The sequence below is a fragment of the Phyllostomus hastatus genome, unplaced genomic scaffold (assembly GCF_019186645.2).
Source record: "Phyllostomus hastatus isolate PE091 unplaced genomic scaffold, TTU_PhHast_1.1 phas_contig_495, whole genome shotgun sequence".
In the NCBI taxonomy this organism is placed as follows: domain Eukaryota; kingdom Metazoa; phylum Chordata; class Mammalia; order Chiroptera; family Phyllostomidae; genus Phyllostomus; species Phyllostomus hastatus.
Genome location: NW_025333895.1, coordinates 4,721,351 through 4,742,845, shown reverse-complemented (window position 1 = coordinate 4,742,845; position 21,495 = coordinate 4,721,351). Strand labels below are relative to the sequence as shown.

General features: G+C 48.8%; 1 protein-coding gene across 1 annotated transcript; it reads left to right on the top strand.

Annotated features, from left to right (window-relative positions):
* The first annotated feature begins 7,479 nt into the window (after nt 1-7,479).
* On the top strand, nt 7,480-10,296 carry LOC123823325 (splicing factor 3B subunit 4-like). Its single transcript, XM_045845912.1, is given in 5 exon segments — nt 7,480-7,519; nt 9,033-9,283; nt 9,286-9,769; nt 9,772-10,031; nt 10,033-10,296. Coding segments are annotated over 5 exon segments (1,299 nt in total).
* Nucleotides 10,297-21,495: the final 11,199 nt, after the last annotated feature.

Below are 21,495 nucleotides of genomic sequence, written 5' to 3'. Positions count from 1 at the left end.
TTCCATGGGTACGTGCGCTAGCAGTTTACTCGGACCTCCGCCTCATCTTTTTTCCTTTGCGCTTCGGCCTGCGCATTCGCCTCTTCCGCCACGTGGCTCTCATGGCGCCGAGGTTTCTAAGAAGATGGTGTTAAGGCCGAGAGAAAATCTCTGGATTTTTAAAAGTTGGCAATAATTAAACATTTTAAAAACATACTTTGTAAAAAAAATATATACCATATTTTTCTGACTATAAGACACACACACACACCCCCAATTTGGGAGGAATGATGGTTGTTAATGCTGCTGTTGAGTTCTGTTTACATTTACATTGGTGAAATATTATGTTATTTATGTTATTAAATATTTTACCACATTTTTTGCTTCAAATTTTTCTTTCCTATGTTCCTCCTCTAAAACCTAGGTGCATATATCATGGTCTGAAAATATGAGTATATTATGCCCTGGCTGGTGTGGCTCACAGGTTTGAGTGCAGCCCAAGAATCAAAGGGTCAACAGTTCGATTCCCAGTCAGGGCACATGCCTGGGTTGCAGGCCAAGTCCCCAGTAGGGGGTGCATGAGAGGCAACCAGATGCTGATGTTTCTCTCCCTCTCTCCCTCTAAAAATATATAAATAAAATCTTTAAAATAAATAAATAAAATAAAATCAATAAATGGCCTTGGCTGGTGTGGCTTAGTGGATTGAGCTCTGACCTTTGAACCAAACAGTCACGGGTTCAATTCCCAGTCAGGGCACATGCCTGGGGGCCAGGTCCCCAGTGGGGGCGTGCAAGTGGCAAGCACTCATTGACGTTTCTCTCTCTTTCTCCCTCCCTTCCCCTCTAAAAATAAATAAATACATCTTTAAAAATAAATACATAAAATCAATCAATAAAAAGTTTTTTAAAAACTACATACTTTGTGGATTAAATGAAATATGTGGTCAGGCCACTTTCAGCCTATGGGCCACGCGTTTGGAACATCTGAGATAGTACAATGACTTTCCTTTCCCTTTTCTTTTTTCTTTTTTTTTAAAGATTGTATTTATTTATTTTTAGAGAAGGGAGGGAAAAAGAGAGAGAGGGAGAGAAACATCAATGTGCGGTTGCTGGGGGCCGTGGCCTGTAACCCAGGCATGTACCCTGACTGGGAATCGAACCTGTGATGCTTTGATTCTCAGCCCGCCTCAATCCACTGAGCTACTCCAGACAGGGCCTCTTTTTCTGTTTTCTTTTCCCCGTCAATTCCCCTCTTAACAAAATTAATCTCAGACATAAATAAACAATGCCAATACCAGCAAGAAGCTGAGGTCGCTCTGGTGGAACACCCTCACCGTCACCTCTTGCTCCCCTCTGTCCTTCCCTTCCTTGCCAGCGTCAGAGGGTCCTCGGGATGCTCCTGAGATCTTTGAAAAGTCACAGTGTCTTTGTCTCATAGCTAAGCGAGCTAAGACCCGAGAGAACTGATTTGCCTCAGGTCAGGAGGAAAATGACTTAGTTAACAGCTGGAACCACCAGGACCACGGGATCACTTTCTCGCAGGGGTGACCAGCCTAAGTCTCGGCGTTTACCTCTGTGAAGTGGGTGGGTAACGGTGCCTGCCTCTTCGTCTCCCATCCGAGCACTCACCGGGCCTGACCCTGCTTAGCTTCCGAGATCGGACAGGATCGGGCACGTTCAAGGCGGTGTGGCCACAGACTGCCGGCCTCTCTGTTTTAGGATTGTCAGTTCGTCGACAAAAGGGTCATCTTTTTCCCTGTTGTTACCTTCAGAAATTGTCCCCAAAAGTACGGGAAACAAAAATGAAAATTCTCCGAATAAAGCTGGGAGTCGGCTAAACCACAGAATGAACAGGTAGGCGACTGCCAGCGAGCAGGAGCGGGGTGTGGGCAGGAAGAGGGGACAGGTGCCTGGCTGCAGGTTTCTGGGAGCAGCGGCGAGGGACCCTGCTGGTCGCAGGGGAGCTAACCAACCTGAAACCCCGCACCGGAGCCGGAGCTGGGCGTCCTGATGGGGGGCTGCAGCAGGTCCGCTGAGTGCCAGAATCAGAGAAGGGGCAAAGTGAGGGGTGGCCTGGAGGAGCTTCATAAAACAAGCCCAGATTAAAACTACTTAGGGCCCTGGCTGCTGTGGCTCAGTGGGCTGGGTGTTGTCCCGCAAAACGGAGGGCCACCGGTTGGACCCCCAGTCAAACGCTGTCAGGACACGTGCCCAGGCTGTGGATTCCGTCCCCCCGCGGGCACGGGCACGGGCACGGGCAAGGTGCCCTGTTGGTGTTTCTCACAGGGATGTTCCACGTTTCTCTCCTTTCTCTCTCCCTGCTCTCTAAAAATAAGTAAACTCTTTTTTTTAAAGATTTTTTATTTATTAGCCCTGGCTGGCGTAGCTCAGTGGATTGAGCGCGGGCTGGGAACCAAAGTGTCCCAGGTTCGATTCCCAGTCAGGGTACATGCTTGGGTTGCAGGCCATAACCCCCAGCAACCGCACATTGATGTTTCTCTCTCTCTCTCTCTCCCCCCCCTTCCCTCCCTAAAAATAAATAAATAAAATCTTAAAAACACAAAAACAAAAACAATTGAGTTAGGTATACATTAAAAAAAAGATTTTTTATTTATTTATTTTTAGAGAGGGAAAGGAAGGAGAAAGAGAGAGAGAGAGAGAGACATCAATGTGCGGTTGCTGGGGGCCATGGCCTGCAACCCAGGCATGTGCCCTGACTGGGAATCGAACCTGCGATGCTTTGGTTCTGCAGCCTGTGCTCAACCCACTGAGCTATGCCAGCTAGAGCAAAAATAAGTAAACTCTTAAAAAAAACAAAAACAAAAAACAAGCAAACAAAAAAATCCCGACTTTGAGCTACCTATTTTTCCCCGCCAACCTGAGACCCAGAAGTTTGGAAACACTTTTCCTGGGTAAGGGTGTGAGGAGAAGTCCCTATAGTTTAAATAGATACAGCCTCTTGCGGCTTACATGGTTACAACCCTGTCGGGGGCAATTTAGCCCAAAGAGTACCTATGAAAATGTACAAAAGCAGCTCTGGCTGGTGTGGCTCAGCGCACTGAGCACAGTCCTGCAGACCGAAAGGTTGCTGGTCTGCCTCCCATTCAGGACACACACCTGGGTTATGGGCCAGGTCTCCAGGTGGTGTGATTGATGTGTTTCTCTCTCTCTCTCTCTCTCTCTCTCTCTTCCCCCTTTCCCTTCTCTCTCAAAATAAGTAAATAAAAATCATTTTTTAAAGATTTTATTTATTAATTTTTAGAGAGGGAAGGGAGGGAGAAGGAGAGAGAGAAACACCAATGTGCGGTTGCTGGGGGCCATGGCCTGCAACCCAGGCATGTGCCCTGACTGGGAATCGAACCTGTGATGCTTTGGTTTGCAGCCCATGCTCAATCCACTGAACTACACCAGCCAGGACAAAAATCATTTTTAAAAAACTGCAAAAACACATGCCTTTGACCCAGAAATTCCCTTTCTAGGAATATATCCTACCGGTTCATCGCAGAGATGATACCTGTCCAAGGCAACTCACTGCAACATCATAAAAGCAAAGATTGGGAACAATCTAACTTCTTTAGGCTTCTGAAATGCTGTGCCACCAACAAGACATTTCCACGTACAACTAGAACACAAGGACTTAACAGGAGGACTCTCAGGAAGGCAGTAACTTGGCCATTCCCGGGGAGAGGAGAAGGTGATGAGAAATAAGAAAACAGGGATGCGAGGGAGATCTTTCCGTCTTTACCCTGCTGTGTACTCTGAATTTTGAATCTCGTGACTACATTACATTTTTAAAAACTACCTGAGCTCCAGTATTTATACCTAGGTACAGACCCACTTGGCCCATGTCAGCTTGAATTCAAAATAACAGACCCCGCCTTTCCTTTCTTGTCCAGCTTCCAAACTTGTCACTTCCTGGATTCCCAGAGGTGTTACTAGGCAATGGTGCAAATCTGCTCCCTTCCAGAACGGGCTGCCAACGAGGTGGAGGCAAGGCGAACGGTGTCCTGGTGTCCTTCCACCCCACCCCAAAGGTGACAGGCTCAGGATGTCCTTTAACCCAGAGGCTAGACTCCCTGCTGGAACCAGAAGTTTCCAAAACAGTCGGAACCCAGAATGTATTGTTCAGTTATCTGTGTGCACTGTAGGGGAGCTATAAGTAGCTACTGTTTACTGAGCTTTAGCGGTATGGGAGGCATTCACTAGGCACCATCCTTTTGAATGCTCCCAGAGTAGTATTTTGTCCTCAGTTTATGGTTATAGTCAAACTGAATGAAGAATCCCTAGTCGAAGAATCCATCGTCAAAGAATCCTACCCCTCAAATTGAAAGGACAGAAGAGTCAGGATTTGAACCTGTGTCTTACTGACTGCCTCACACCACTTTTGGTCTGAATATGATACAGAAGCGTTGCTCCTCCACAGAGCCTGGTTGCCAGGTGAGCTCAGAACACACCGACGCCTTTCTCTGAGTCTCCTCGGGCCCCAGGAGATCTCCTCCGCCTGGCCCCTGGTGACTTCCCTCCTTCCGCACTGCTCAGCACTGAGGAGGCGCTAGGAGTAAGACAATCTTTGTCTTCATTGGGTGCCAGGTCCCAAAGTTTACTGGGTTCTTTTTTCATTGCCCTCACACTGTGCTTTGGCTCCGTAATAGTCATTAAAAAGCTATAGCCTTCACTGGGTGGCTCAGTTGGTTGGGCGTTGTCCTGTACCCCCAAAGATTGCCAGTTCCATTCGAGGTCAGGGCACATGTAAGAATCAACCAATGAAGCCCTGGCTGGCTTAGCTCAGTGGATTGAGCACGGACTGTGAACCTAAGCATCGCAGGTTCGATTCCCAGTCAGGGAACATGCCTGGGTTGCAGGCCACAGCCCCCAGCAACCACACATTGGTGTTTCTCTCTCTCTCTCTCTTTTTCTCCCCCCCTTCCCTCTCTAAAATAATAATAATAATAAGAAGAAAAGAACCAACCAATGGGTGCATAAGTAAGTGGGACAACAAATCAGTGTTTCTCTCTCTCCCTCTCCTTTATTCTCTCTCTAACATTTAAAATAAAATAAAATATTTTCCTACTTCATGCTTCCATGAACATTCTTTTTTATTTTTAAATTAAAATAAAACCCTCACCTACCTGAGTATATGCTTATTGATTTGAGAGAGAGAGAGAGAGGGAGGGGGAGAGAGAGAGAGAGAGAGAGAGAGAGAGAAATAGAGAGGAAGGAAGGAAGGAAGGGAGGGAGGGAGGGAGGGAGGGAGGGAGGAAGGAGACAGAGGAAAACATTGAGTGGTTACCTCCTGCACGCTCACCGACCAGGGATCAAAACTGCAACCTAGGTATGTGCCCTGAACAGGAATCAAACCTGCGATCTTTTGGTGTATGGGACACACCAACCAACTGAGCCACCTGACCAGGGCTCCATGAACATTCTTTTTTAAAAAATGGAGATTATAGCACAAAACTGGTTTTTAGTGTAATTATTCCCATGAACAATTTTCCTTTAACATCTTTTCATGCTATTAAATATTCTCCTGTGATGTTTTTCACTGCTGCAGTATTTTCTGCTGGATAAATGTACTAGAATTCATTTACCTAGACCACGACACTAGCAATTGAAGATGTTCCAACTCTTTTGATGTTGTAAGCAATATTTTTTTTTAAAGATTTTGTTTATTTATTTTTATAGAGGGGAAGGGAGAGAGGAAGAGAGGGAGAGAGAAACATCAATGAGTGGTTGCCACTTGAGTGCCCCCCTACTGGCCACCTGGCCTGCAAACCAGGCATGTGCCCTGACTGGGAATTGAACTTGTGACCCTTTGGTTTGTAGGCCGGCACTGAAATCCACGGAACCACACCAGCCAGGGCTGATATCATAAGCAACATTGTGATGACCATCCCAGCCACTAAATCTTGGCACGCACACACAGTTACTTTCTTACGATACACTCCTCCAACTGCAGTTGTTGAGTGAAAACGTATGTAGAGTAATGAGGGCTTTTAACGTGCTGCCGGACTGCTCGCGTGCACGCCTCTGTGCCGCCGACCCCTGCCTCTTTCTCGGGACTTCCTCCCTGCCAGGCGGAAAGTTTTCTCTCCGAGTTAGCATTACCAGTGAGATGCAACAGGTTTCCACATGCTTCCGGACTGATGATGGTATTTATTCCTTTGTAAATTGCCCATTTGTGTTCATTGACCCTCCCTCCCCCTTTCTTTTTTTTAATCCAGAAGGAGTTCAGTGAGATGGCTCCCCACCCACCGTGACTCGGGGCGCCGCGGCGCCGCGTCCCCCTGCAGGCTGCAGAGCGCGGGGAGCAGCCAGCACACGGAACCACGGCAGCGCGGGGCGCGGCGCGGCGCGGCGCGGCGGCGCTGTTCCGGAGTCCCCGGCGTTTCCCATCCGAGAAGTAGGAACTGGGGCTCGCACCGGGCTCCCCTTCCTGCGTCCCCTCCTCTTCTCTGGAGAGGGAAGAAGGAGATCCTGAGCACGAGGCGTCTGGTCCAGGGCAGGTCGCCGCCTCCGGAAAGGCAGTTCGCCCAGCTTCTCAGCGAGAAGTTTCTCATCTCTTTGTCAGTTTATCAGTGTGTTTTACATATTAAGCACATAAGCTTTCCCTCTTCTATGTTGCAAAATATTTTCCCTTAGGTCGTTATTCGCTTCTCATTGTCTTTTAAGTGATACTTTAATTGTGGGGTGGGGGTGAAAAGACTCGCTGGTGTGTTTTAATTTCATGCGGCCAAGGCCCTGGGTCTTTGTTTTCTTTTCCTTTTTCCAGGGTTTGCGGCCATCGGTGACGCTCACGGAGCGCTCCTCCACCCCAGGACGATGGAAATAATCACCCGTGTTTTCTTCCACTGCTGATTTCTCTTCCTTTTTAACTTTACAAGTTGTAACCCATCTGTATTCGTTCTGGAGTGTCATGGGAGGCAGGATTATAATAACTTTTTCCCCAAATGATTGTTCAGTTGATCCAACCCATTAAAAAAATCTAATACATATTGATTGTCTTTTTTTTTAAGGTTCTATTTATTTATTTTTAGAGAGGGGGGAGGGAGAGAAACATTGATGTGCGAGAGATACATGGGTCGGTTGCCCCTCCCACAACCCCGTCTGGGGACCAGGCCCCCAACCCAGGCAAGTGCCCTGACCGGGAATCGAACCTGCAGCTTTGGGATTCGCAGGCCAGCACTCAGTACACGGAGCCACACCAGCCAGGGCCATTTGGGTTAGGTCCTGATGTGAGAGCCCCAGTGGAAAGCGGTAAGAAATGTTGGAGTGCGCCGCACGTGAGCAATCTCTCATTGAATAACTGCAGCTCGTAAGGTTCAACTTTACCCAAATAATTGTTTACACGTCGCGTTTTTTCAACAGAGCTGGTGCTGGAGTTCACAGCGTTGACCGAAGAAATGCTGGAGTTGACATGTTTAGGGGAAAATCTGCTTCCGTAGAACCACACGCACTCCCTCAGTCAGCCCATATGTGTTGTCTCATACACACCCGATAGCGATGATTGTGATAAGTTCTGGAGCAAAACACAGGTCACAAGGTAAGGCCTCCCCAGGAAGCTGGCATTGGGGCCGAACCCCCAGGAAGCCGGGGGAAAGGCCTTGCGACCATCAGGGAATGCACATTCTAGCCTGCAGGCGGCAAACAGGACCCTCGGGCCGAATCCCACCCGCCGCCTGGTTTTATCCAGCCCGGCACCTTGTTTCTACCCGGAGGCAGTGCCAAGCTCCTTGGCCCTACTTAAGGATTAGCTATACAGTCGTAAAGTTACATTTGGCCCTTTGAAGGCAAACATGAGGCTGATGTGTCCCGTCCCCCCCACCCCCCCCCACCCTGGTGAAAATGAGTCTGACACTCCCTGGACTGTGTGGGGTTGATGCTTGAACCAACTAAAGTACCTGACCAGGGTGCTTTTTTTTTTTTTTTTTTTTTAATAAGAGTTTATTTGAGCCAACTGATGGTGAGCAAGATTTCAAATGCTCCCTGGGATTTCTTCTGAGGGTGATAAAATGTTCTAAAATTGCCCTGGCTGGCGTAGCTCAGTGGATTGAGTGAGAGCTGGGAACCAAAGTGTCCCAGGTTCGATTCCCAGTCAGGGCACATGCCTGGGTTGCAGGCCACGGCCCCCAGCAACCGCACATTGATGTTTCTCTCTCTCTCTCTCTTTCTCCCTCCCTTCCCCCTCTAAAAATAAATAAATAAAATCTTTAAAAAATCATAAAAAAAGACACATTAAAAAATGTCTTAAAATTGATTGTGTTGATGACCGCACGAGTGTGAAAATACTAGAAATCACTGAATTATATACTTTAAACAGTTGAATTGCAAGGTATATGAAGTATATCTCAATTAAGTTGTTAGAGTCAACCAAACAAGAGGGAGAGGACGAGTTTGAGTCCCACGTGGAACGGATGTACGCTTTAGCTCCAAGGAGGTGTTGGTTTGGGGAGGGGGCTTGAAAGGGATTTTCTCTGTAAGAGAGAATTCCTCTGTTTTAAGACTCTGAAAATTGCAAGGCATTGACCACGCAGCCTTTTAAAGTTAAAAAACAAAAACAAAAACATGCACTTAAGTCTGTCTCTAGAGTTGTTATGCGGTTGAATTGACATCTGTGATTATTCCAGTATCAACTCAACATCCTTCAGCCCTGGCTGGGAAGCTCAGCTGGCTAGCGTGTCACCCTGACACACCAAGGTTTCGGGTTTGATCCTGGGTCAGAGCCCAGGCAAGAATCAACCAATGGGGGCACGAGTCAGGAATGGGTCCAGGGGGGCTGGGAGACCTCGACTATGGCCACCAGGCTTTCCCTTGGGCGCAGGAGACGGGGTCACCCTGGAGGGCGTGAGACCACAGGGTGCCTGCTGGGGGCCGGGGGGCCGGGTTCAGGCTAAGGCCTGTAGGTGTGACGCTTGGTATGGGCAATCGCCTGCCTTTCCACTCCAAAAAAAATTCATGAAGGGAATTCCCAGAAGAACTCTAGGTCAGATTTAAGAAGACTCTAGTATTTGCAAAGAGGAAGATATGCCACTGTGGACGTGGGGGGCCTGGACGAGAGCTATTTCTCCAGGCCGGGACAGTAGTTGACACCCACATGCCAAAGGATAGAGTCACTGGTCAGCACCAAGGCTATGGCTTTGTGGAATTCCTGAGTGAGGAAGATGCTGACTATGCCATTGAGATCACGAACATGATCAAACTCTGTGGGAAGGCCATCCGGGTGAAGAAGGCATCAGCTCACAACAAACATCTGGATGTGGGGGCCAACATCTTCATTGGGAACCTGGACCCAGAGATTGATGAGAAGTGTTGCTTTATGATACTTTCAGTGCCTTTGGGGTCATCTTACAAACCCCCAAGATCATGCGGGACCCTGAAATAGACAACTCCAAAGGTTATGCCTTTATTAATTTTGCTTCGTTTGATGCTTTGGATGCAGCGATTGAGGCTGCGAATGGGCAGTACCTCTGTAACCGCCCTATCACCGTGTCCTATGCCTTCAAGAAGGACTCCAAGGGCGAGGGCCATGGCTCAGCCGCTGAACGACTTCTGGCAGCCCAGGATCCTCGGTCCCAGGCCGACCGCCCTCACCAGCTCCTTGCAGATGCACCCCCTCCACCCTCTGCCCCCAGTCCTGTGGTATCGTCATTGGGGTCTGGGCTTCCTCCAGCAGGCATGCCTCCTCCTGGCTCCTTCCCACCCCCAGTGCCGCCTGCTGGAGCCCTTCCACCTGGGATACCCCCAGCCACGCCCCCACCACCTGTGCCTCCTGGGGCTGGAGGACAGGGGCCCCCTTAGCAGGAACCCCAGGGGCTGGACATCCTGCACACGGACACCCACATCCTCACCCATTTCCTCCGGGTGGGATGCCCCATCCAGAGATGTCTCAGATGCAGCTGGCCCGCCATGGCCCTCAAGGCCTAGGACACCCTCATGCTGGGCCCCCAGGATCTGGGGGGCAGCCACCTCCCCGACCACCACCTGGAATGCCTCATCCCAGACCTCCTCCGATGGGCATGCCCCCCCGAGGGCCTCCGTTTGGATCGCCCATGGGTCGGTCACCCAGGTCCTATGCCTCCCCACGGTATGCGAGGACCTCCTCCACTGATGCCCCCTCGTGGGTACACTGGCCCTCCACGACCCCCTCCCTGTGGTGACCAGAGGGGGCCCCTCCCTCCACCGAGACCCACTCCCCGGCCTCCAGGTCCCCCTCGTGGCCCACTTCGAGGGCCTCTCCCTCAGGGATTTCTCATTCTCTTTCCTCGTGTTGTATCTCCACCATGTCTTTTGTATTCCTTGGACCAATCAGATTTGCTGTAGCTTCCTGGGGTTAAGGCTGACCCCTTAGGCCTTTTTTTTAAGTGTAATTGTTTTTTCCCATAGGAGGTTTTATTATTATTTTTTTCCTATGTTGGTCCTAAGTGTTTTTTGCAAATACACAGAGATAATAAAACTGAACTCATTGTTTAAAAAAAAAAAATCAACCAACGAGTGCCTAATAAACGGAACAACAAATCATCGATGTTTCTCTCCCTCCCCTTTTCTCTCTCTCTAAAATCAATGTAAAAACGTTGTTTATATTATTCCACTTGGGATACTACTCTTTTTTAAAAGATTTTATTTATTTATTTTTTTTAGAAATAGGGGCAGGGAGAGAGAAATGGAGGGAGAGAAACATAGATGTGCGAGAGAAACATCAGTTGGTTGCCTCTCTCATGCCCCCAGCTGGGGACCAAACCCTCAACCCAGCCACGTGCCCTGGCCAGGAATCAAACCAGCGATGCCCGACCCCCTGAGCCGCACCGGTCAGGGCGACTACTATTTTTTTTAAACTGCCTTTTTTAGGTATAATTTACACACCATGTATTTCACTCATTTTAAGCATACAATTCAGTGGTTGTTAGTACATTTACAAGGCTGCACAATCATCACTACAATCTGGTGTTAGAACATGTCCATCACCCCAAAAAGAAGCCTCATGCCCTTTCCTACCATCAGCCCCAGGCACCCACTAATCCATTCTTTTCTGGATATTTCATATAAATGAAACTATATGTGCCATCTTTTATGTCTGGCCTTATTTTATTTTGTTTAAAGATTTTATTTATTTACTTTAGACGGAGGGGAAGAGAGAAAGAAAGAGGTAGAGAAACATCAATGTGTAGTTGCGTCTCATGTGCCCCCAGTGGGACTCAGGCCACAACCCAGGCATGTGTCCCGACTAGGAATCGAACCCGTGACCCTTTGGTTTGGAGGCTGGTGCTCAATCCACTGAGCCACACCAACCAGGGCTGGCTTTACTTTATCTATGTCTTCACTCGTGGTGAAACTTGGCTTCTTTCATTATTCTGTAATTTTAGGAATTTTATTGGGCATAATCACAGCTTTATTCTTCCAAATGATCTGGAACAAAAGTCATATTCCGAACACATTTTATAGATCGAAAGAGAACCCCCACTAAGTCCCAACATAATGATTTAGAGTCACGTTCCGATGAACAATGGATACATTCTGAGAAACATGTCGTGAGGCGATTTTGTTGGGCGAACATCACGGGATGAGCTTGCAGAAACCCAGACGGTCCAGCCCACCACACACCTAGGCCAAGTGCAATAGCCCACTGCTCCCAGGCTACGGGGCCGAATGGCATGTTACTACACTGAATATCATAGGAAACTGTAACACAAGTACTTGTCTATCTAAAAATAGAAATGGCACAGCAAAAATACACAGAAAGGAGAAAAGAAATGGTACACATGTATAGGGCACTTGTAGGGCTGGAAGTTGCTCTGGGTGAGCCAGTGAGTGAGTGAGTGGGCAGTGAACAGGACATTATTGCTCACCACTGTGGACTTTATAAATACTGCACACTACAGCTGCACTAAGTTTCTATGACAGGTGATGACATCAAGCACAAGAGAAAATGTTGCAATCAAGAGACTTTATAGCCCTGGCTGGTGTGGCTCAGTGGACTGAGTGCCAGACTGCAAAGCAGAGGGTCACTGGTTCGATTCCCAGTCAGGGCACTTGCTTGGGTTGCAGGCCAGGTCCCCAGTTGGAGGTGTGTGAGAGGCAACCACACATTGATGTTTCTCTCCCTGTCTTTCTCGCTCCCTTCCTCTCTCTCTAAAAATGAATAAAATCTAAAAAAAAAAAGAGAGAGAGAGAGAGAGACTCTATAAACATGAGATGTTTGAGGCTGCCCCCACAAAAGAGGGCATAATGTTTACAGCAAAATTTCTTTATAAATAGAAAGAATACACTCTAAAATAACAATAAGAAGAATACCATGTAACTACATCAACCAGTAACACGGTGGTTTATTATGATCCATGAGCCGTACATACTCTGCACAGCCGTACGTGCTGCACTTTTACACGACGGGCCGCCCGGTGGCTTTGCTTAGAGGAGTGCCTCATGGCCTATCGTTGACTGAAATGCCGTTATGTGGCAAGTGACTGTATTTAGTCTCTGAATAAATCTTGATTCTAAAAATCAAATCCACTTCCAGCCAAGGTGGAGGCATAGGTGGACACACCGTACCTCCACGCACAACCAAGATGGGAACAACAACAATTTAGAGGTAGAATAACACCCAGAACTGACAGAGAATTTATCTGAATGGAAGTGGGACAGCCAAGAAGTTGAAGTAGACCCGTTCATCCAGACCAGTAGGAGGGGCGGAGACCAGCAGCCGGGCGCGGGTCGCAGTGGGGAGAACAGGGAGAATCAGACACATAAGGCAACCGGGAGCGTGTAAGGCATCCGGGGCGCACAGGATCGCAGCAGGTGGACCTGAGTTCGCAAGCGGGGGCTGGTGGACTCAGTGAGGCTGTGATTGTGAAGCAGGGCAGAGCACGCAGCCCAGGATCCCAGAGAAGGGACTGAGATCCCAGGAGAACCAAGCTACCGCCATTATTCCCTCTTGACCCCGCCCCCGCCCTCATATACAACGTCACAATCTAGTGACTGGGATGCCCATCCCTGGTGGACACCTAAAGCTCCACCCCTCACCTCCTAACAGGAGCGACCAGACCACCCCCCCAAAAAAAGAGAGAGAGAGAGAGAGAGAGAGAGAGAGAGAGAGATGGCTCAAACAGAAGAACAAATCAGTGCCCCCAGAACTCATCCTTTTGAGCGACTAAGAGATAGCTAACCTATCAGATGCACAGTTCAAAACACTGGTGATAAGGAAACTCACAGAATTGGTTGATTTTGGCCGCAAATTAGATGAAAAAATGCAGGTTACCATAAAAGAAATGAAGGAAAATGCACAGGGAACCAATAGTGATGGGAAGGAAACTGGGACTCAAAACAATAGAGTGGACCAGAAGGAAGAAAGAAAGAACCAAACAGGAAAGAATGGAGAAATAAGAATTAAAAAAAAAACACACAAAAAAAAACAAAAAAAAACAAGGAGAAGCTTAGGAACCTCCAGGACATCTTTAAACATTCCAACATCTGAATTATAGGGGTACCAGAAGGGGAAGAGGTAGAGCAACAGATTGAAAACGTATTTGAACAAATAATAAAGGAGAACTTCCCCATTCTGGCAAAGGAAATAGACTTCCAGGAAATAGAAGTCCAGGAAGCTCAGAGAGTCCCGAAGAAGTTGGACCCAAGAAGACACACACCAAGGCACATCATCATTACATTAGCCAAGGTAAAAATGAAGGAGAGAATCCTAGAAGCAGCAAGAGATAAGGGGACAGTAACCTACAAAGAAGTTCCCATCAGGCTGTCAGCTGATTTCTCAAAAGAGACCTTACAGGCAAGACGGGGCTGGAAAGAAGTATTCCAAGTCATGAAAGACAAGGACCTATATCCCAGATTGCTCTATCTAGCAAAACTTTCATTTAGAATGGAAGGGCAGATAAAGTGCTTCTCAGATAAGGTCAAGTTAAAGGACTTCATCATCACCAAGCCCTTATTTTATGAAATGTTAAAGGGACTTATCTAAGAAAAGAAGATTAAAAAAAAACCATGTATAGTAAAATGACAGCAAACTCACAATTATTAACAGTCACACCTAAAGCAAAACCAAAAGAAACTAAGCACACAACTAGAACAGGAACAGAACCACAGAAATGGAGATCACATGGAGGGTTAGCAACAGGGGAGTGGGAGGAGGAGGGGGGGAAGGTATAGAGAATAAGTAGCATAGATGGTAGGTAGAAAATAGACAGGGGGGAGAGTGAGAATAGTATGAGAAATGTAGAAGCTGAAGAACTTGTAAGTCTGACACATGGACATGAACTAAAGGGGATGTGGGTGGGAGAGGGTCTACAGGGTGGAGGGGAGTGAAGGGGGGAAATGGGACAACTATAATAGCATAATCAATAAAATATACTTTAAAAAATAAAATCCATTCTACACACCCTGACTGCTGTGGCTCAATGGATTGTGTGCTGACCTGCAAACCAAAAGGTCACGGGTTCAGTTCCCAGTCAGGGTATGCTCAGGGCACATGCCTGGGTTGCAAGCTGATTGAGGTTTTTTTTTTTCTTTCTCTCCCTCCTTTCCCCTCTTTCTATAAATAAATAAATAAAATCTTTTTTAAAAGATTTTATTTATTTATTTTTAGAGATGGAAGGGAGGGAGATAGAGAGAGAGAGAGACATCAATGTGCGGTTGCTGAGGGTTATGGCCTGCAACCCAGGCATGTACCCTGACTGGGAATCGAACCTGCGACACTTTGGTTCGCAGCCTGCGCTCAATCCACTGAGCTACACCAGCCAGGGCTTTAAAAAAATAACTTAAAAATATATAAATAAATCAAATCCATTTTCAAGGGGTAGAGAAATTTTTATTTTTTAGGACTATCAGACTAAAAAGATAATTCCAGCCTCGACTCATGTGGCTCAGAGACTTAAGAAACAAGAAGGGGGCGTGGCCAGGGAGCTCAGCTGTTTGGAGCACCTTGTCAATGCACCAGGGTTTCAGGTTTGACCCCCAACAGGGTTCGTAAGCCCTGGGTGGAGCAACGAATCTGAATCCTTTCTCCCTCCCTTCCTCTCTCTCTCTACAATCAGATTAAAAAAAAAATTTTTATCCTCACCCGAGGGCATTTATATTCATTGCTTTGAGAGACAGAGAGATCGACGTGAGAGAGGAACATCGATTGGCTGTCTTCTCAAACGTGCCTCCACCGGGGTTCGAACCCACAACCTGGATATGCGCCCCAATGGGGAATTGGACCTGCGACTTTTCGGTTTGTGGGACAATGCTCCAGCCAAATGAGCCATGCCAGCCCGGGCAAAAAAATTTTAAAAATAAAATAAAATGGAGCCAGTGCCTCAGAGCTGGAGACAGGTGTTTCAGGCAGAAGACACTGAGGCACAGAAAGGGACAGGAAAGGCGTGAGGTCACACGGCAAACACACAGAAGAGCCAAGATGTGACATTCTACTGCCAGATGCCAAACTCCCCTCTGTGAATGACATTCTAATAAACCAGCCGTTTTTTAAAGATTGTATTTATTTTTAGACAGAGAAGAAAAGAGGGAGAAAGGGAAGAAACACCAATGTGTGGTTGCCTCTCACACGCCCCTTACTGGGGACCTGGCCCGCAACCCAGGCACGTGGCCTGACTGGGAATCGAACAGGCGACCCTTTGGTTCACAGGGCAGCACTCAATCCACGGAGCCACACCAGCTCTAATAAACCACTCACTAACTGGACTAATGTGAGGTTCACACATCGTAGGTCCCAATAATATGTGTCATGATCGCCCCTGCTTGATCCTGGGTGGAGGGAAGGCAGCTGGGGCTGGGGCTCACACGAGAGGCAGGCTTGGGCGTGCTGGATAAGGATTTCAAAAGAGTGTCGTCCTGGGCTCCAGCTGGGAGAGGGGCAGGAGTTTCATCCCATTGTCCTCCTCTTCCTTCCCGCTCTCCAACTCCAGCTGGGACGAGGCTGTTTTAGAATTTATTAAGGTTCCTTTGTCTTCCGTCCACCTTCGAGCTGGGGCCTTTCCGGTTGGGGGGTGGGCTGGGGCCTGAGCTGGGCGGAGGCCGAGTCTGAGGGGCAGGGAGAGAGAGAGCCGGGCAGGCAGCGGACCTTGGGGCCTGGAGGAGCTGAAGAATTCACCTCTCAAAGGTTCCCTCTTCCTGGAGTGTTGCCTTCCCTTGCTTTATTTTTCTTCCAGCCCTTGGGTCATAGTAGGCATTCTACTTATATTTGTTGAATAAAGTTATGGGTGCCCTTCCACGTGAGAAGCACGGGGCTGGGCCTGTTAACACCACCTCCTGTTCACCCTGCTGCCCGTCTCTGAGTGGTGACCCCCGTCCTCGACGAAATGACCAAGAATCTTCCAAGCACCTTTCACGCTGTGATCACGTGGACAGTGTCTATCAAGGCTCAGCGTGCACAAGAAAGCAGGACTGCTTTGTGGTGGCGCCTGTCCCCAGGCACAGTGTCTGACCCACAAGAGGCACAGGGAATCATTTGCTGGGTGAGTGAACACATGAATGAATGAATGAATGAATGAATGAATGAACGAACGAGTAAATGAATGAAGGAACAGTAAGTGCATCTCAGGGCTGAGCTGGGAAGCCTGCCTGTGTGACTTCGAGTGATGCCTAGTGCCCAGAACTGCCTGGGATTTTCCCTTCTAAGCTGCTCTCATTTCACGGATACTGCCTTTACTCTAAACGGTTCCGGAATTCTTCTTGAGCAAATCGGTCTTAAACTTGAGAGCACAAAAAGATGGCCCGGGGACGTGCCAGACCCGCCCTCGGGAGAACGGATTAGTGGGGCGGTCCTGGACGATGGGCGTCACCACCCAGTCTGCACTCTGCAGCCAGGCTCTGCTCGAAATCCGCAAATCCAGTGAAGGCACTTGCTAGTTGCAAACCCGACTGTGGTTTCCTGGCTCCCCAGGGGCCAAGTCCGAACTCCTTGTCCCTTTAGTAGCTGTGGGATCTGGCCCCGACGACCTGCCGCATCAGGGCACCAGGTTCTCCCGGTTCTCGGTTCTCGGGGACTCCACGGTGGCGTTCCTTCTACACGGGAGACTCTGCCTCCTCTTCCCACTCCTGCCTTTGCCTGTGAGTTATCCCTGCCAGGTGGGCTTCCTTCAGACCTCAGCCTAGAAGCCCTCCCCTCCCTCCTCCCGCTCCCCAGCTGCAGGAGGGCGCTCTGCTGGCCCCCCACCCCAGCCCATCCCCCAGAGCTGACTCAGAGGGCCTTGTGACTGTCCCTCCCACGCAGCTGTCAGCTCACTGAGGGCAGAAACCCTCACGGTCCCCAGAACCTAGCACCGTGCCTGCCTCATGATTAGTGGAACTTAGGGGAAGGCAGCACTTATTTGGATGACCAGTTGTGTGTGGGGAGGGTGGGGGCGCGGGACCCTGTGGCCTGGTGCTGCTACTCAGGACCGATCTTTCCCATCTTTTAAGGCCCCGTCTCCCTTTGTGTGGTCTCCCTGATCCCCTATGGCTTGGGGCTAAGAATAATGTTCGTAATTAATAAATGTGTGTGCTTGCTCTCCAAGGGCTAACTCAGTCATGTTTCAACCGAGCTAGGCCCTCGTGTCCCAAGTGTGTGGGCAAGAACACTGAGGCACAGCGTGGTTTGAAGAAAGGAGCACAAGCTTTTGTTTGAACGGGGCAGTTGGGGGCTTTCATCGAACCTCCACCACTGAACCTGAGCGAGAAACCTAAGATCTCTGAGCCTTCCTTCTTCCCTGTGTCTGTGAACGGTGGGTCGCGGGAGTACCCGACCTATCAGGACGTTCCTTGCGGGGGTTCATGCGAAGTGCTTGCGTGGGGTGAGCACTCGAGGAAGTTTGTGTGAGAGGCACCCGGACTACGTTTCTCTCTTGCATTGATGTTTCTCTCCACCTCTCTCTCCTCCCTCCTTTCCCCCTCTCTAAAATTAAAAAAATAATAATAATAATAAAAGGAAAACAAGTTAAAAAAAAAAGTAGAGGTAGAAAGCAGGAAGCTTCCTGGAAGGCAGCTTTATAAGCAGGAACCGGAACTTACTGATGGCTAGATGTTTATTCCATTAGTCTCCATTGTGTGTGCCGGGCACTGTGCTGGGTGGGCTCTGGGGACAGCTGCGGTCCCCACATCGGTGGAGCTGACCCACTGGGGCAATGGCAGGTATTACTGACTTGTTACTTAGTTACAATTTTAAGGAATGCTCCGGAGGGGAGAAACACAGTCCACTGAGAAGCAACAGCAGGGGCTGGGATCTGGGCCTTGAAGGAAGTAACACTTCCAAGGGGGCTTGAAGGTCAGGAGGACAGGGAGGGGCGGCCCAGGTGGAGGAAGGGCGCACAGAGGCCGGAGAATGGGTGGAGGAGTTTGAATTGCCCCGGTGTAATCTGGGATGGGCCGGAGGGAGGGCCCGCTGCTTTGAGACGGGGTCTGGAGACACGCCACTGCCTCAGGGCTGTTTGCTGCCCCGGTGCCCCTCCCTTCCCCTCCCCTCCCCTCCCCTCTCTCCCCTCCCCTCCCCTCTCTCCTGCTCTGCCCCACCCCCTCCTGCAGTGAGCAGTGCTCTCCCGCTCAGCCTCCACCTTTCTGGCACACGTGTGGCCCCAGACTTGCCCACCTTGCCCTGGCTGCTGGGGCTCAGTGGGCTGAGTGCCTGCCTGTGAACCAACATGCTGCTGATTCGGTTCCTAGTCAGGGCACGAGGCAGGGTTATGAGCCAGGCCCCCATTTGGGGGTGAGCACGAGAGGCAACCAATATTCCTCTCCCTCTCTTTCTCCCTCCCTTCCCCTCTCTCTAAAAATAGATAAAATCGCCCTGGCTGGTGTGGCTCAGTGGATTGAGCACAGGCCTGTGAACCAGAGGGTCACGGTTTGATTTCCAGTCTAGGGAATGTGCCCGTGTTGCAGGCCGGATCCCCAGCAGGGGGAGTGGGAGGGGCAATCACACATGGATGTAAAAACAAACAAACAAAATTAAGATAGATACAATCTTAAAAAAAAAAGACTTTCTCATCTTACAAATGTTTCCCCATTGCCTTGCCCACTCAAGCAAGGCATATGCAAAATATGCCTTCCGCACACTAAGCTTTGTCTATCTGTTCGTCCAGCCACTCCTTTCTTCCCACATACAAGCCACATAAAACTTGAGCGCTACGAAGAGAGAAGAATAAAACAGGAATTCCCCAGGGGCGACCACAATCAATATCTCGGACCTGCACTTCTAGGTGTCATTAGGGACATGCGTTGTTGGAGAGGGCATTGCGTTCCTTGCCTCTTCCAGGAAAAAGTAAGAACATTGCTACAAAATGACAGCAGTCGTGGCTCAGAAGTCAAAGGCCACAAACGCATTAATGATCCCACTGTAGCACCAGAACCGATACAAAAGAATATTGAATGTGGACAGTAACTGAAAAATAAAACAAGGAAAAAGAAAACATGAGACATCGTTATAAAAACAGAATATACTGTATATAAATGGCATATATTTTTAAAAGATTTTGTTTATTTATTTTCAGAGAGAGAGAAAGGGAGCGAGAAAGACAAGGAGAGAAACACCATGTGCAAGAAAAACATCAGTCGGTTGCCTCTTACACGCCCCCAACCTGGGACCCGGCCTGCAACCCAGGTTTGTGTCCTGAAGGGGAATTGAACCCACAGCCCTTTGGTTCACAGGCCAGCGCTCAATCCACTGAGCCACACCAGCCAGAGCAGCATCTTATGAAAACTTTAATATGCTGTAAGCATTTTGCTGCATTTAAACATCCATGTAACAATAGCATTAATGGCCACCTGAGATTCTACACACATGTCAGAAATACTAAACTGAGGGCATTCTCTTTCAAATGTTTAGTGAGCGCCTGTCGTGTGCCACGGCTTTGATTAGAATGGACACTGACTGCAAAATCAGTCACTCTTATCACAGTCACACTATTACAAATCATGTGTCGCTAAATATCCCTGCGGCGCAGTGTCTGTGTGAATCTGGAATTGTTAACTCAGGCAAAAAAAAAAAAAAAATCCTGAAATGGGATATCTAGATTAAAGAAGGGGTATAGCCCCAGCTGGTGTGACTCAGTGGACTGAGTGGCACCTGGGACCCAAAGGGTCGCTGGTTCAATTTCCAGTCAGGACATGTGCCTGGGTTGCGGGCCAGGTCCCCAGTAGGGGTCGCACGAGAGGCAACCACACACTGATGTTTCTCTCCCTCTCCTCCCTCCCTTCCCCTCTGTCTAAAAATAAATAAATAGAATCTTAAATAAAGAAAGAAGAGGTATCCTTTAAGGTCAAATTACCCTCCAATTAGGATGTACCAATTCACACTCACACCCACTTCCTGTGTTTAGCTTCCCAGTAACGCTCATGACTTTCTCTGCTTCCTCCTTTCGTCCCTAAACCCTCTGCAGTCTGTTTTTTGTCCCCACAGCTCCACTGAAATTTCTAAGGCCACCAGTATGGCATCTAAAAGTGCCAGTTTCAGGAACTGATCTATTTTCTGGTCTTATCTTTATTGATCTGTTTGGGGCATTTAATACCTCGGACCTCACCGACACCCTTCTCTTCCTGGAACCTTTTCTTCCTTCAGTTGGGTTAAGCAGGCCCGGTCTTACTAGCCTCATTTCACAGCTAGGAACCCAAGGCCCACAGAGGTACCAAGGAGAAGAGGACACTCTATATGTCCTCTTATAGAGTGTCCTCTTAGCCTTCACATCCAGGCCTCCAAAAACCCAGTCGTGAGCTTCTTTCTATCTTGAGTGTGATTTTTGGAATCCTCGGTGATGGTTGCAAACTCTTCCGGCATGCAGGTGGCAAACACAAGGCCTACGGGCTGAATCCGGCCCTCCACCTGGTTTTATCTGGCCTGGCCCTCTGTTTCCACCCAGAGGCAATGCTGAGCTATGGCTTAACTGTTAAGGAGTCGTTCCATTTACATAGTGCCAAAATTACATTCAGCCCTTTGAAGGCAGCTGCGAGGCTGATGTGGCCCCCGGTGACAATGAGTTTGACACCCCTGCTAGCGTTCAGAGGGCCCTGCAAGAAGAACGCTGTGGGGTTCTTTCTTTGCAGGAAGAAATGTCCGTAGCATTTCATTTCAGCAGCCTTGCCCATCTAACCGGCTCTCCAGGCCTCGGTGAAACAGGGTTCTAACGAGGACTCAGCCATGGTGGTGCGGAGGGCCCCTACGTGGGCAGGTTTTCATCCCCGATATATCTGGGGTAGCAGGAAAGCAGCCCAGGGGCCGGGCCGTTGGATTCCTGCCAAGAGGCTCAGAACAGGGCTTCAGGCCAAGCAGCCGCCTGTGGGTGTCGTGGGCAAATGTCATGGGGACTTGAATGTACTGGGTAACTTGGGGCGGTCAAACTCTGACCATCAGCACTCTCGCATCACAGATGACATTTGCTTCTTCACAGCATCGTTTTGAGGATGTAATAACACACACAGAGCTCTGGCCTTTGCCTGTCACACAACACCCGTGTGGTCAATCCCTGGGTCTTCCATTTCGATGTAACAAGGCTGTTTCTGTAGACAACTTCATTTGGGCCTTCCAACTATTCAATCAGGCTCAGGATCCCTATATGG